Here is a 14,057-nt window from a genome sequence, read left to right as displayed (position 1 = left end):
TGAACTGGATTTTCCTATGGTTCGTCATACTTAAAGAGTAACTAAACTTTCATTCAACTTAAAAAAAAAAAAAAAATTCTAAATGCCCTAAAAATAATTTTTCTAAAATACTTTATTAACAGATTTTTCCTTTTTATTAAAGAATTTGACACCCAAAGCCCTGATTTCTACTGTGCTTTAAATTCACTATATTCGCACATCACTGATTTCTCAGCAGTGTACAGAGTATGGATTCCTTGCACTGTAGTAGTGGGGGCCACAGCGAATGGTGTACAAGTAGGCGCACACAAAGCTGCATCCTGAGCTTGGCTGAATGCTGGCATAGCACATCGGTAGCCTATAATGATGTGCTGTGCCAGGATTAGCTAGGCGGAGCTGCGCTCAGATAAAGCTGCTCTCGCTCAAGCCTAGTCATAATCATGGAAACGAGCATGCATAATGTGATGGAAAAATGAATCCAAACAGCAAAGAAAGCAATATGGATAATCACAATACATTAGTAAGTGCCTTGTATTGACTTTCTCTACATAATAAATGCTATTTGCTGAAGTGAGACCACATTTAATAGGGCCAGGCGGCAACGCTGTAGCTGCCGGCAGGGCCGAAATACAGAGAGGTCTGGCAGGCTGCTCCCAGGTAGCCTTCCAGATGTACAAGCGCTAGTGTGAAATTAGCCTTATACAATAAGTAGGCTTTATATAATATGGACTTAGTCCGGTAGCTGGAAACACACTAGCTTCAGGCTCAAGGAAACAATCCTTTAGAATGTGTTTTAATTTTTTTTAACTAGACAAACCTCTTAAGTAGAGATGAGCGAACTTCTGTTTTAAGTTCGGCGTCTAAAGTTCGGGGGCGGGTTACCGGAGAATCCCGATCTGGAACCGGATATGGATTCCGACTTCCGTTGTGGTCCGTGGTAGCGGAATCAATAATCGGCCATTATTGATTCCGCTACCACGGACCACAACGGAAGTCGGAATCCATATCCGGTTCCAGATCGGGATTCTCCGGTAACCCGCCCCCGAACTTTAGACGCCGAACTTAAAACAGAAGTTCGCTCATCTCTACTCTTAAGATACGGTACAGTACAATAACAGTCAAACCGTATTTCTCTCTAGATGTCTGTGAAACTAAAAGCCGTGACCAGTGGACCATCTGGGACTTGGGACTACTGAATTAATAGTCCAATTGTCGGTCAGGTTATCGGGGACGAGCGATCATACAAACGCTCATTCCTGATAAGCTGTCCATCTAACGATGCCGCAGATCACCCGATGAACCAGCGAAATGCTTATTTATCGGGTGAAAAATTCCATCATGGGGACACCTTAATGAATCTGTATGGCAGTAGCCATCACTCGTCCTCATACTGTGGAGGTGAATGCTGCGTGTAAATGAACGAGCAGGCAATTGTCAGGAAGGAACTGTTCCTTCCCGATAATACATACTGCAACCAGACAGCTTTAGCCTGGGGCTACGCCACTACCTGTGCAATGTGCTGTCTGGTTTCAGAGTGTGGCACATAAGTACTTCTGATTCTGTGCAAACTGAACTCTGTGGCTCAAAAGGTATTTTCACATATTGCAGTTTTGTGGCTTTTTTGCAGCGATTTTGTGTAACTGCAGTGGACTTCTTTGTACCGCAATTCTGCACAGTTATACCCAAAAAAAAGGGATAAAACCCACATGTCAAATGACCCTTATACATTTAATGAATGTCATGTAAATTGTTCTCATTCAGTGTCAGTAAGCAGAGATATTGTTTATTATTGAGGAATAAAACCTAGAAAGAAAACTTTAGAGGGGTTGTCCAGGATTTTGATGCTGATGGCCAGTCCTCAGGATAGGCCACAATAACAGATTGGCAGAGGTCTGACATCCTGCATTCCTGCTGATCAGCTTTTGGAACGTAGCTCTGGTGCCGGAAGATGGCGCTAAAACTACACATTGTGTAGACTAGAGGACAGAGCTGGTAGTTGCAGTTAACAGCTCAGTCCACTGCACATAGATGGAGTTGTGTAGTTCCTGCGCAAACTTTTGGCGCCAGGGCTACAAGGTAACAACTGATTGGCAGGGGGTGTGCTATGTCAGACTCCTGCTGATCTAATATTGATGGTCTATCCTGAGGACTGGCCATCACTGTCAAAATTTTAGACAACACCTTCAAAGGGATTGTCTCACTTCAGCAAACGGCATTTATTATGTAGAGACAGTTAATACAAGGCAAAAATGTGGGGGGTTCAGCCAGCACAACCCTGTATGCAGGTGCACATTGCTATGGCGAAATACAGATACAAACGCAAAAACACAAATGCAATCGCACTCTGCAACCAGCACTCTGCCCTGCCTTTATGCTGGATGTTGAATGAGGCATTAGTGTACATTTTGGCCAAAGCGTAATAAGCCACTCACCACGTCAAGGTCGCCTCCATGAGTGGTCCCTAACACTAGTTCCTACCTGGTTGCAGAGTGCGATTGCATTTGTGTTTTTGCGTTTGTATCTGTATTTCGCCATTGCAATGTGCACCTGCATACAGGGTTGTGCTGGCTGAACCCCCACATTTTTTTCTTTGTAGTATATATTGGAGGCGTGGCGATCTCCAAGCAGCCATGCACACCTGACCAGTTAGTCTGCCCTGGAGGCTGGTTTTAAAGTCAGTATAAAACTGAGTCTGCTTTCATAGCGCCTACCAGTAGCCATTTGGCTCCAGAAGTATATAGTGGGCTCAGGATGCATGTTGGTACTTGCATCCCTGGATCCGATGAAAGCTGTAATGGCACCGGACGGGGTTAAAAGCAGACTGTGCCTGGCGTGCATGCTGTACCTGCACTCCCTGGACTTTGTGTGGCTGTCATGGCCCATAACAGGTAGGAACTAGTGTTAGGGACCACTCATGGAGGCGACCTTGACGTGGTGAGTGGCTTATTACGCTTTGGCCAAAATGTATACTAATGCCTCATTCAACATCCAGCATAAAGGCAGGGCAGAGTGCTGGTTGCAGAGTGCAATTGCATTTGTGTTTTTGAGTTAATACAAGGCACTTACTAATGTATTGTGATTCTCCATATTGCCACCTTTGCTGGCTGGAGTCATTTTTCCATCACATTACACACTGCTAGTTTCCATGGTTACGACCACCCTGCAATCCACAAGTGGTGACAGTGCTCACACACTGTAGGAAAAAGCTCCGGTCTATTTGGTGGCTGGACTAAGGGAGCGCACATATACTGGTGCTTTTTCCTATAGTGTGCAAGCATGACCACCATTGCTCGATTGCAGGGTGGTCGTAACCATGGAAATGAGCAGTAAAGGAGGCAATATGGATAATAACAATATATTAGTAAGTGCCTTGTATTAACTTTGTCTACATGATAAATGCTATTTGCTGAAGTGAGACAACCCCTTTAGGGCTAACCAATTGCACTGGGGCCATGGAATTTAAAGGGTCCTGCAGGTTTGTAATATTTTTTTAACTTAACTGAGAATCATGACCGATTACACTATTCTTCTAAAAACGTTGTAAACCAGTCAGCATGGAGGCTGCCTGAAACCAAGTGATGACACTTTGGCCTCATGCACACGACCATTTTCCGGGTCCGCATCTGAACCGCAGTTTTTTGCGGCTCGGGTGCGGACCCATTCACTTCAATGGGGCCGCAAAAGATGCGGCCAGCACTCCGTGTGCTGTCCACATCTTTGCTTCGTTCCAAGGCCCCGCAAAAAAAATATAGCATGTCCTATTCTTGTCTGTTTTGCGGACAAGAATAGGTATGTCTACAATGGGCCGCCCGTTCCGTTCTGCAAATTGCGGAAGGCACACGGGCGGCTTCTGTTTTTTGCGGATCCGCGGTTTGCGGACTGCAAAAAACAGCACGGTCGTGTGCATGAGGCCTTTCTTTAGAAAAATTCCGCTGGGTTGTTTGGAACAATTTGTTTAAAACATTTTTTTCCTACATTGTGTATAGCTTATTTCATATAAAGCCAAATTGTGACCATTCCTAGTGGTATGAATGTGTCCATTATCAGACAGTTATTATTTCCATGCTTCTATCACCTGTTCTGTTCATAGATGCCGCCACGAAAACTTCTATTCAACACAATTGGGTTTGAAAATATGTTCTGTGTTCATTTTTCAAGGGCAGGTTTAAATATAAACATCTGACTGGCTGCTGTGGTGCCTTTTCTTTGTGTTCTGTCAATTTCAATTTGTTCATATAGTGTTTCTTTGCTATTCTTTTCAGAGAAAGCCACAGAGAAACATTCTAGCTTTACTCTAGCCAGTCGCTGCATCTCTATGTAATGCTGTACATGTTTCCTGTAGACTAGATTCCCATTGTAGAAAAGTATTAAAAAAAAATATGCTTTTCAATAGAGTCAGAAAAACATGATCTGATGCATACATAACATCTAAGCCTACAGTACGGTATTCAGCACACAAAAGTACTGTTTGTAAAGGTCCATATACCTGGGTCTGCAGTCGGGTGAAAGTCCAAGCAGAAAAAATGTAAGGAGGGACGATACCAGTGGCAAGTAGCAGCAATTTTTTTAATTTTTTTTTACCATGCCTCTACTCTTGCCCAATGCCCGGTGTCTCCCAAGCACAGTAATTGTGCCCTTTTAGCGCATCCTCACACAGTAAGAATCCTTAATCATTGCCCCAGTACAGTAAGAATGTCCACTTAGTGCCCTTCAGACGGTAATGCTGCCATTTAGTGATTCCCACATAGTATGATGCCTCCCCACAAAGTATAGTGCCCCCTACGCAGTATGATGCCCCTAAGTGCGCCCTTACAGGATGTTTACAAGTGCCACCCTCACAGCACGGTGATCTCTTTGTACTCCCTTACATTATGATTCTCTTTTTGTGCCCTGACTCAGTATGATGCTCTCTTAGTGCTATGTACCATGCTATGTACCATGGAAATGTTGGTACAGTAGTTCATGAACACACACACACTTGCAAGGTTAGGCACTGTCTCTTTAGATTGCATCAAACAGTTCTCCCAAAAGGCTGTATATAGCATAGGTGGAAAAGGTAGTATTGAGTCCCTCCCAGACAAGAAGGGTGGGACCAGCCCACACCTAGTAACCAAATCTAGGAGTGGTAAATTAACTCTTTACTCCATTTTCACCCATATGTGCAAGAATGGGGGGGGGGGGGGGTGGCGGTTGGCAACCCCCCTACGTATATACCTACACACTTGGCCAGACCTATAAAGGAAAGATGACTTGCCTACTTCCGAGTGCCACTCCCCGCCCCTTTTTCTTCAGTGCTCCACTGGGCTCCCTCGATTTCAACATCTAGTTTGACATTGCTGTCAATCACTGGCCACAGCAGAGAACCAGATCCCCTTGCATCATGTGACCATTTCTCATGACATAAGGGGAGTCAGTCACCCCCTCGGGCAGTGATTGGCTGCAGAGATGTCAAACCCCATCGAGAGAGCCCAGCAAAGCATCACAGGCCTGGAGGAGAAGGAGCAGGGGTTTGCCAAAAAAAAACTTTCAAGTAAGTAACAAGACATTACATGATACAATTAACCCTTTTAGCAGAGAACCACCAGGTCACAGGATTAGTGTACTCAGTATAATTCCCCTAGGTGCCTCCTTCACAGCAGGATGATCCCTTAATGCCATCAAGTGTCCACCATACAGAATGATGCCCTCTGAATGATGCTCTCCCTGGGAGTGCCCTCTCACAGAGTAATGCTCCCTTCAAGTTCTCCAGGCATTATAAAAAATACAAGCATTCCTCAGACCTGTTGAAGAAAGATAGCTTTATTAATACTTACCCATCCTCCAAGCGTCTCTGCTGCACTCAGGCTGCTAGCTCTTCTGCTCTGGTCCCAACTGGATGTTTCCTCTTCTTTTCCTTTTCAGCTATTTACTGCATCACCTTACCTGGAATCACTAATGGCCAGGGAATGGTGAGGCCCCTGCTTCACCATTGTATTCAACCGTTTCTGCATCCTCTGTCCAGTTGAAATCAAAACATGCAGGGGTTGCCAGTCCAGATGCAGTTGAGTGTTCCTGGTCTATGGAAATGTTAGTTGGCATATAAGCAGGGAGCAGGAGCGTTCTGGCTGAATACACAAATTGTAGAAAATAAGATTTGTCATTTTTATCTTTAGAGAAGATTAGTAGCTTTCTGTCCGAAGAAGGATTGCCCAATAGTGGACAATCTACATAAAAAGGAGAAAGCAAAATTCAGATACTAATAAATGTACTTGCATCAGAGGGACATTCCAGGATTAAGTTATTAATGGCCTATGCTCAAGATAGACAATCAGTACCTGATCGGCGGGAGTCCAACACCCCGCAACGGTCACAGTGCTGTACTAACCAGCTCCTTCTGCTAAAAAATGAATGGAGCTGTGTAGTTCCAGTGCCGACTCCCTGCACTGGAACTACACTGGAAAGAATGGGATGCAAATGAGCTCTTAACAAGCATTGCCTCTAATGCAACCAGATATAAGGCAACTATCCTTTAAGTCAATGTTTGACCCTTTAAATAAATAAGCCTTGAGACATAACTGTGATATTAAATAAGCCAGCACCTCATCTGCAGACAGCTGTTTCAGGATGATTGCACTAATCAGTGCAGAACAGAGAGTACTGGCTTAGGCTCCTTTCACACTAGCGTTCGCTGGTCCGCTCGTGAGCTCCGTTTGAAGGAGCTCACGAGCGGACCCGAACGCAGCCGTCCAGCCCTGATGCAGTCTGAATGGAGCGGATCCGCTCAGACTGCATCAGTCTGGCGGCGTTCAGCCTCCGCTCCGCTCGCCTCCGCACGGACAGGCGGACAGCTGAACGCTGCTTGCAGCGTTCGGGTGTCCGCCTGGCCGTGCGGAGGCGTGCGGATCCGCCCAGACTTACAATGTAAGTCAATGGGGACGGATCCGTTTGAAGATGCCACAATATGGCTCAATCTTCAGGTGGATCCGTCCCCCATTGACTTTACATTGAAAGTCTGGACGGATCCGTCCGAGGCTATTTTCACACTTAGCTACTTTCACACTCCGTTCTGAACGGAGCCTCCGTCTGCATTATTACGATCGGATCCGTTCAGAACGGATCCGATCGAACGCTAGTGTGAAAGTAGCCTTAACTAGGGGAGAGGCCTAAGTCAGGATCTGGGGGGTACTTGTAACCCCTAAATGGAACTACACTGAAACAGATGGGTGTGTGCAGCATCAGACCCCTGCTAATCAGCTATTGATGTCTTGAGGATAGTGTCAACAGTGGAAGGTGTCCTCTATGTGAAAAACCGAGCCACACCGAGGTTCATACAATGGGCAACATTTTCTGAATCTGTACAGGCAGAAAACCAGAATGCACCCATGAGGTGAGGTATCTGAAGCTAGCTACACAGTAGGACTAGTGTACCATTTTTTATTTTTTTTAAACTGTAAATTGTACGCTTTTTTTTTTTTTTTTTTTTTTTTTTTTTCAATGCTGAACTTATTATGTGTTAAAAACATAGTGTGAGAAGCCAGCATGATTCCGATTGAACCCTATGTACAGTGTATCATAAGTTACATCCCTCCTCTAATGTGATCCATTTATTTCCTACTAGGGGCTCAAGATCTGGATCGTATTCGCTTATCTACATATAGAACGGCTTGTAAAATTCGATTTGTACAGAAGAAATGCAATTGTGAGTAAGCAAATCAATTGAATAGTCTAAAAGACATGAAATATTATGTAGAACTGTAAAAAGGTAACCACAGGCACTGCTACAGATATCATCTCAAAGAACTAGCAGGTGACAAAATAGTGGTCACTCAAATGATATTCCTTCCTTCTTTAAGAAATCTTTAGATGCCTGACATTAAAATGTGTGGTGACAGTTTCTACCTGCGGCCATTTTGCTTCTGGTGACTTCTGTCACTATGTCATTTAAAGCACATGTACTGAAATTGGCTAGACATTTATAGGGGAAACTACCCAGATCCTGAAATGGTTAAAACGGAAGTATCCTAAGCACAGATGATTATGCTGCTTTACTTCTTTTCTAAAGGGCCTTTTACAGAGGCCAAGAATCGCATAGATCATCGCTAACGGGCGATGGATCTGGCTGTGTAAGTGTACAAAAATCCTTGTTTCCTGACAGCACATGGTGCTGTGTAAATATGATCTGCTGCCGGCAAACAACGAGGCGTTATGGGGAAGAGCGATGGCATTAGCGATCGGTCCTCCCCATACTCTGGAGGAGATTGCTGCATGTAAATGTAGGGGTCTACTCCACCAGTGAGCAGCAGATTGTTGGGAGGGAACGCTTTCTGCCTGACAGTCTGCTGTAATATCGTGCAGGGGCGTTGCCAAGGTCTCAAAAGATTCGGGGCCCAAGCCCCAATGAATATGGCCCAGTTTTCTAAGTCACCGCTCCCCCCACACACCACATTTTGCTGTACTTGCTATATAGCAGCACATACCTGTCACATCCAGGGCCTCCAGGTGACGTCTCCTCCGATGTAGATCTTCTCTGTCATCATATTCTCCATATGGTCCGTACAACTTCTTTCAGCCGTGCCTTGTCTCTGCAGAGTGTGACACACGGACATCTTAGCTTTCTCACATTTCTATAATCATCCCCCATCCTCTAGTCCCAACACTGTTATCCTGCTGCTCGCTGTGCTCCCCAATACCCCCAAATACTATCCTGAAAAAAAATGAGTGCCCCCATAGTAATAGTGCTCCTCATAGTCCTAGCAATAGTCATTCCCTTCTAGAATGCCCCCAGTAATACTGCCCCCTACAGTGATTATGCTCCCCAAGAATGCCCCCATTAGTAATACTGATACTGTCCCCTACAGTGCCCCCAACCGTGATAACGCTCCCCAAGAGCGCTCCCATAAGTAGAAGAGCCCCCAGTAGAAATAAGGCCCCCTATTGTTCTCCCAGTGGTAATAAAGCTATCTACAGACCCTTTAGTAGTAATAAGGCCCCCATAGTGCTCTTAGTAGAAAAAGGCGGATCTATAAGTCAATCCTATAGAGCCCCTAGTAGTAATAAGAGCACCTAATGTCCCCTGGATTTATAATACCCCTACAGTGCCCCTAGTGTTTATACTGCCCCCTACTGTTGTAATGCTCACTCTGAAGTGCCCCCAGTATTTATAATGCCCCCTGCAGTGACCCCTGTAGTTATATTCCTCCCTCCACCATACAGTCCCATGTAAATAACATCCCTCTCGATCTACAGCATTCTCCAAAATACAGTCCCATGTAAATAACATCACCTCCTCCCTAGCAGCCTTCAACCTACACTCCCCACCAGCCACCTTCAACATACAGTCCCATGTAAATAACATCGCCCCCTCAACATTCGGTCCCATGTAAATAGCATCACTCCCTCTCTGACCCCTGTAAAATTCAGTCCCATGTAAATAACATCACTCCCTCCCACAGCCGCCATCACCATACAGTCCCATCTAAATAACATCACTGCCTCCCCCAGCCCCCTCTGACATACAGTCCCATGTAAATAACATCACTCCGTCCCACAGCCGCCTTTAACATACAGTCCCATGTAAATAACATCACCCAGGCCCCTCCAGCATTCAGTCCCTTGTAAATAACATCATTCCCTTTAGCCCTAACATACAGTCCCAAGTAAATAACCACAACTCCCAGCATTGCTCTGCCTCTCCCTTCACTTATTTCTCCTCATGTAGCATCCCCAGGACTTCTCTTCACTGCCGTCCTCTCCTGCACTGGTTACATGATGGTGACATCATTGCAGGTCCTTTTGAACCACTGCCTGTTTTACTGGTCACATGACCTGTGATGTCATCACGGGTCCTTCAGCTGCTCCAGTGCATTAGATTCAATTGTATTGCCGTTCTCAGGACGGCAATACAGTTGTATCTAGCAGGCAGGCAGGACATTTGGGGCTGGAACAAAACATCAGGGGCCCAGGCCCCGAATGTTTTAACCTAGCAACGCCCTAGATATCGTGTAAAGGTACCTTTAGTTTTACTTATGGCCAGGAACTCATAACCAATCTCCTGGTCTGATCTGTCTTTACTCTCCTCACTTCTCATTGCCTCTATGTATTTTGTATTTGTGGTGCAGTTACATGAAATACCCATTCCCTGCTTGCTGCACTTATCAGGATTATTCAATTATTGTGAAACGTACACCATGGGATATTTATTAAAGGGAAGTAATCCTCATATTTTAAATCACAGAAAACATCATAGGACAGATTTACTATTGCTAATGCACAATTATAAAAAAAAAAACTGGTGTACATGCTTTGCGACCAGTCTTTTCAACATTTATTTAACATTTTTACACCTCGTCCAACAAGGAGGCATGGCTTGCCATAAAGGGGCAGGGTTTCATGTAAAATGGTGACTGGCTTAAAGAGAACCTGTCACCGGGATTTAGTGTATAGAGCTGAGGACATGTGTTGCTAGATGGCCACTAGCACATCTGCAATACCCAGTCCCCATAGCTCTGTGTGCTTTTATTGTGTAAAAAAAACGATTTGATACATATGCAAATTAACCTGAGATGAGTCCTGTATGTGAGATGAGTCAGGGACAGGACTCATCTCAGGTTAATTTGCATATATATTCAAATCGGGTTTTTTACACAATAAAAGCACACAGAGCTATGGGGACTGTGTATTGCGGATGTGCTAGCGGCCATCTAGCAACCTATGTCCTCAGCTCTATGCACAAAATCCCGGTGACAGGTTCCCTTTAATTACATCTCCCTGTGCCAAGAAATGCGCCAAACAAAGAAGCCAACATATAGGTGATGTAAAGTTACACTAGACAGTCTAAAGATACAACACATTTTCCATCCAACATCAGCCACTGTGATAAATCTGGCTCAGTTACCGGTAATGATTGTCTGAGGCTAGTTTCACATTTGTGGCACAGGATTTTGGCAGGCTGTTCCGGCAGTTCTCCGGATCCTGCATGGCCAGATGTTACCGAAATGCCCGCCTGCCCCATTAACTATAATGGGGTCTGGGGGAGATCCAGCCGCCACACGGGAAATATGCCAGGATTAAGCCGGAAAAAAACAACGCTGCACGCAACGGCTTGTGTTCAGCTAATTCCCAACTGTGCCGGAACAGCCTGCTGAAAGGCTGTACCGTAGATGTGAAAGAAGTTTACACTGTTTTACGTTTAGACCGTATTAGTATTCGCCATGCTGACTTCACTGCTGCCTGTTAGGCCTCATGCACACGACCGTTTTTGTGGTCCGCATCCGAGCCGCATTTTTTGTGGCTCGGGTGCAGACCCATTCACTTCAGTGGGGCCGCAAAAGATGCGGACAACACTCTGTGTGCTGTCCGCATCCGTTGCTCCGTTCTATGGCCCCGCAAAAAAAAAATATAGCATGTCCTATTCTTGTCCATTTTGCGGACAAGAATAGACATTTCTACAATGGGCCGCCCATTCCGTTCTGCAAATTGCGGAAGGCACACGGGCAGCTTCCGTTTTTTGCGGATCCGCGGTTTGCGGACCGCAAAAACCGGCATGGTCGCGTGCATGAGGCTTTACTGGCAGTAATACCACAGTTCTGGAACTTGGGCAAAATTCTGGCATAAATCTGGCTCAGGATTTACAATACACCAAATTTATAAAGGTCTCTGCACCTGAGGAGTACGATAGTAATAGTGAATCTGCCCGACAATTTCACCATAATGCGTAGCAGGTCATTCCCACAATGGCTCTGTTAGTAGCTATCGATTGTGTTTTTCATGCAGCCTGAGTCCAATTTTTATTATTCACTTTTCCTCCTTGATGTTTTGTCACACAGAGTTGCATGAAAGTTGCCCATGCAATGTATTCCTATGGACAGCAACTGCAACCCTGACCTTGGAAAATATGGACTGGAGATGATATATAGAGACACATGCAAATGCAGTAATAGTTTGTAAGGCGGGATTGCTATGTAGCATTCTATACATATAGCCAAATCAGACTAACCTGATGGTAATGATGTGTAATGATTGGGTCCTTTATATTTTATTTTTACCAAGTCTACTGATTGATATGTGAAGAACCCTGATAACATGCCAAAGGCAATAACTTAACCAGTTGTGTAACCATTTGGCTAGACTCAAACATGCGAGTATAGAAATACTGATCTTCTGTGTACCTGGAGTATGAAGTATCTGCTGGAGAGGTTTGTAGCTAACCAGTGTTGTAATCTGTGCCAGAGAATATTTATTATTTTGCATAGTAAATAATGTTTCTTTTCAGATGTGCTGCTTTTTCTACAAGACTTCTTTTTCCATCTTTGTTGTTATATGTAAAATTTTAGACAATACAATGTATTCATAGATATGCAGCAGACCCTCAAATACAAAACAGAACATACAAGCAGGGAGGTTGCCCAGAATGTACGGACTGCTTTTCAGTATGTTTTTTTTCTGTCACATCTTTGCCCAGTACATAATAGTGTACAATATTGTTATAAAGCCATTATATACATTTGTGTACCAATCAAATAAAAGTATTTTTTTTTCCTTTATGATATATGGCCAAGAAATACTTTTTAGCTGTTTTATTTTATGGGAGTATGCACAGAGACATCTACTGGTCACTTTGTGAAATGCAGCACCTGCAGTTCTTGTGTAAATACACCCTTTCTTTTACTCCATGCTCACATATCTGTTATACTGGGATGTTTGAATTTTACATGGGATAAATATGGACCCTGTAGGCGGTATTCACATTTTCATAACCATTGTAGCATGTCTTAATATTCCAGCTTAATCCCAATAGGTCATTCGTGATGAATCACCCATGCTTCCAGTTAGTTTAGTTACATCACACAATGCCCTTCATTAATCTCGGGGGTGTACTGCTTTAGACGTACAGTGCGGGGGAAGCGATGGTCGGTGGTGATTATTATCAGAAGATTTCTTGTTTAGATGTTCTTACATTTTTATTCTCTCTGAAAATTTTGGAGCAGTATTTGCTAGCTAATGCTTACATTGCTACAGAGCTAAATATTTTAGTGTCAAGTAACATAAATGATAAGCTGGCTGCTGAAATGTGGGTACTTTACACGTATACCTAAGTAGGCATTGAACTTTCAACAAACCTTTTGTTTAATTAATTAATAGTACAAGAGAATAGAAGAAACTTCCTAATATATGTTATTAAAGAAAAATGCCTCTTTCTCCACTAATGAGTCACTTCTACTTCTCCCTCCCTCACTTTCTCCTAAACTGATCATTCATCCTCTGTTCACATCTAAAATCCATTGTGAAAGACAAAATGTACTCTCAGATCACTGACTGGCTTGCATGCTCCCCAGAGAAGTCTTATCGGGAGGGGTAGTAGGATGATTGAGCTACTGAAGGGAGACAGAGGCTCAGACACACTGATGCTGCGGTTGACTCTAGTTTTCTATCTCACCCCAGTGCAGGATTCACAGCTGTACTGCTCAGTACTGTTGTATAATGTTCTCCATGGTGCTGCTGCTTCTATGGGTGTGCCACAGAGAGACGGGAGTAGGGTGGTCTTTTCTCTAAATGCTATGTTTGAGAGACATCTTGGCTACTAGCTCAGGGAAAACTGATAATTAGCGCCTACAGAACAGAATACCGATTAAAATGCAGAATACAAAAACAATATTAGGGGCACAGCACTCATTTGAAGTTGGGGAGGGTTCTTTATGTATAAGGGAGGGTGAATCTGCAAATTACATCAGGAAGAAACATCACAGCCTGTTACTGTCATGTTATCTTTCCCCTGTAAAGCCTCCACTGACCCTGGGCGAGGGGGGTTATACAAATATGTTTGTTCATGTTATTTCTCCTCTTAAGAATTACAGAGGATACAGCGCATTCAGAAAGTCTACAGACCCTTTCACTTTTTTCACTTTCTGTTATGTTGAAAATAAAATGAAAAAAGTTAACATTTTTCTTCATTCTGAACTTCATTTCTTCATAATGAGAAAGTGAAAACAGAATGTTCAAACTCTTTGCTAATTTATTGAAAAGGAAAAACTAAAATCTTGCATTAAGTATTTGGACCCTTTACTCAGCACTTAGTTGAACACTTTTGGCACCAATTACAG

General features: G+C 43.9%; 1 protein-coding gene across 14 annotated transcripts in view; it reads left to right on the top strand.

Moving 5' to 3' along the window:
• Window positions 1–14,057, top strand: part of DTNA (dystrobrevin alpha) — a 359,099-nt gene that overhangs the window by 223,348 nt on the left and 121,694 nt on the right. For all 14 annotated transcript variants that reach the window (XM_044292987.1, XM_044292990.1, XM_044292994.1 and 11 more), the window contains exon 3: window positions 7,577–7,657. In XM_044292987.1, the coding sequence (XP_044148922.1) occupies window positions 7,577–7,657 (81 nt within the window). The remainder of the gene's footprint in view (window positions 1–7,576; window positions 7,658–14,057) is intronic.

The sequence above is a fragment of the Bufo gargarizans genome, chromosome 5, assembly GCF_014858855.1.
Source record: "Bufo gargarizans isolate SCDJY-AF-19 chromosome 5, ASM1485885v1, whole genome shotgun sequence".
NCBI classification, from domain to species: domain Eukaryota; kingdom Metazoa; phylum Chordata; class Amphibia; order Anura; family Bufonidae; genus Bufo; species Bufo gargarizans.
Note: the sequence above shows the minus strand (reverse complement) of the source record. Positions and strands in the feature narration are given on the sequence as shown.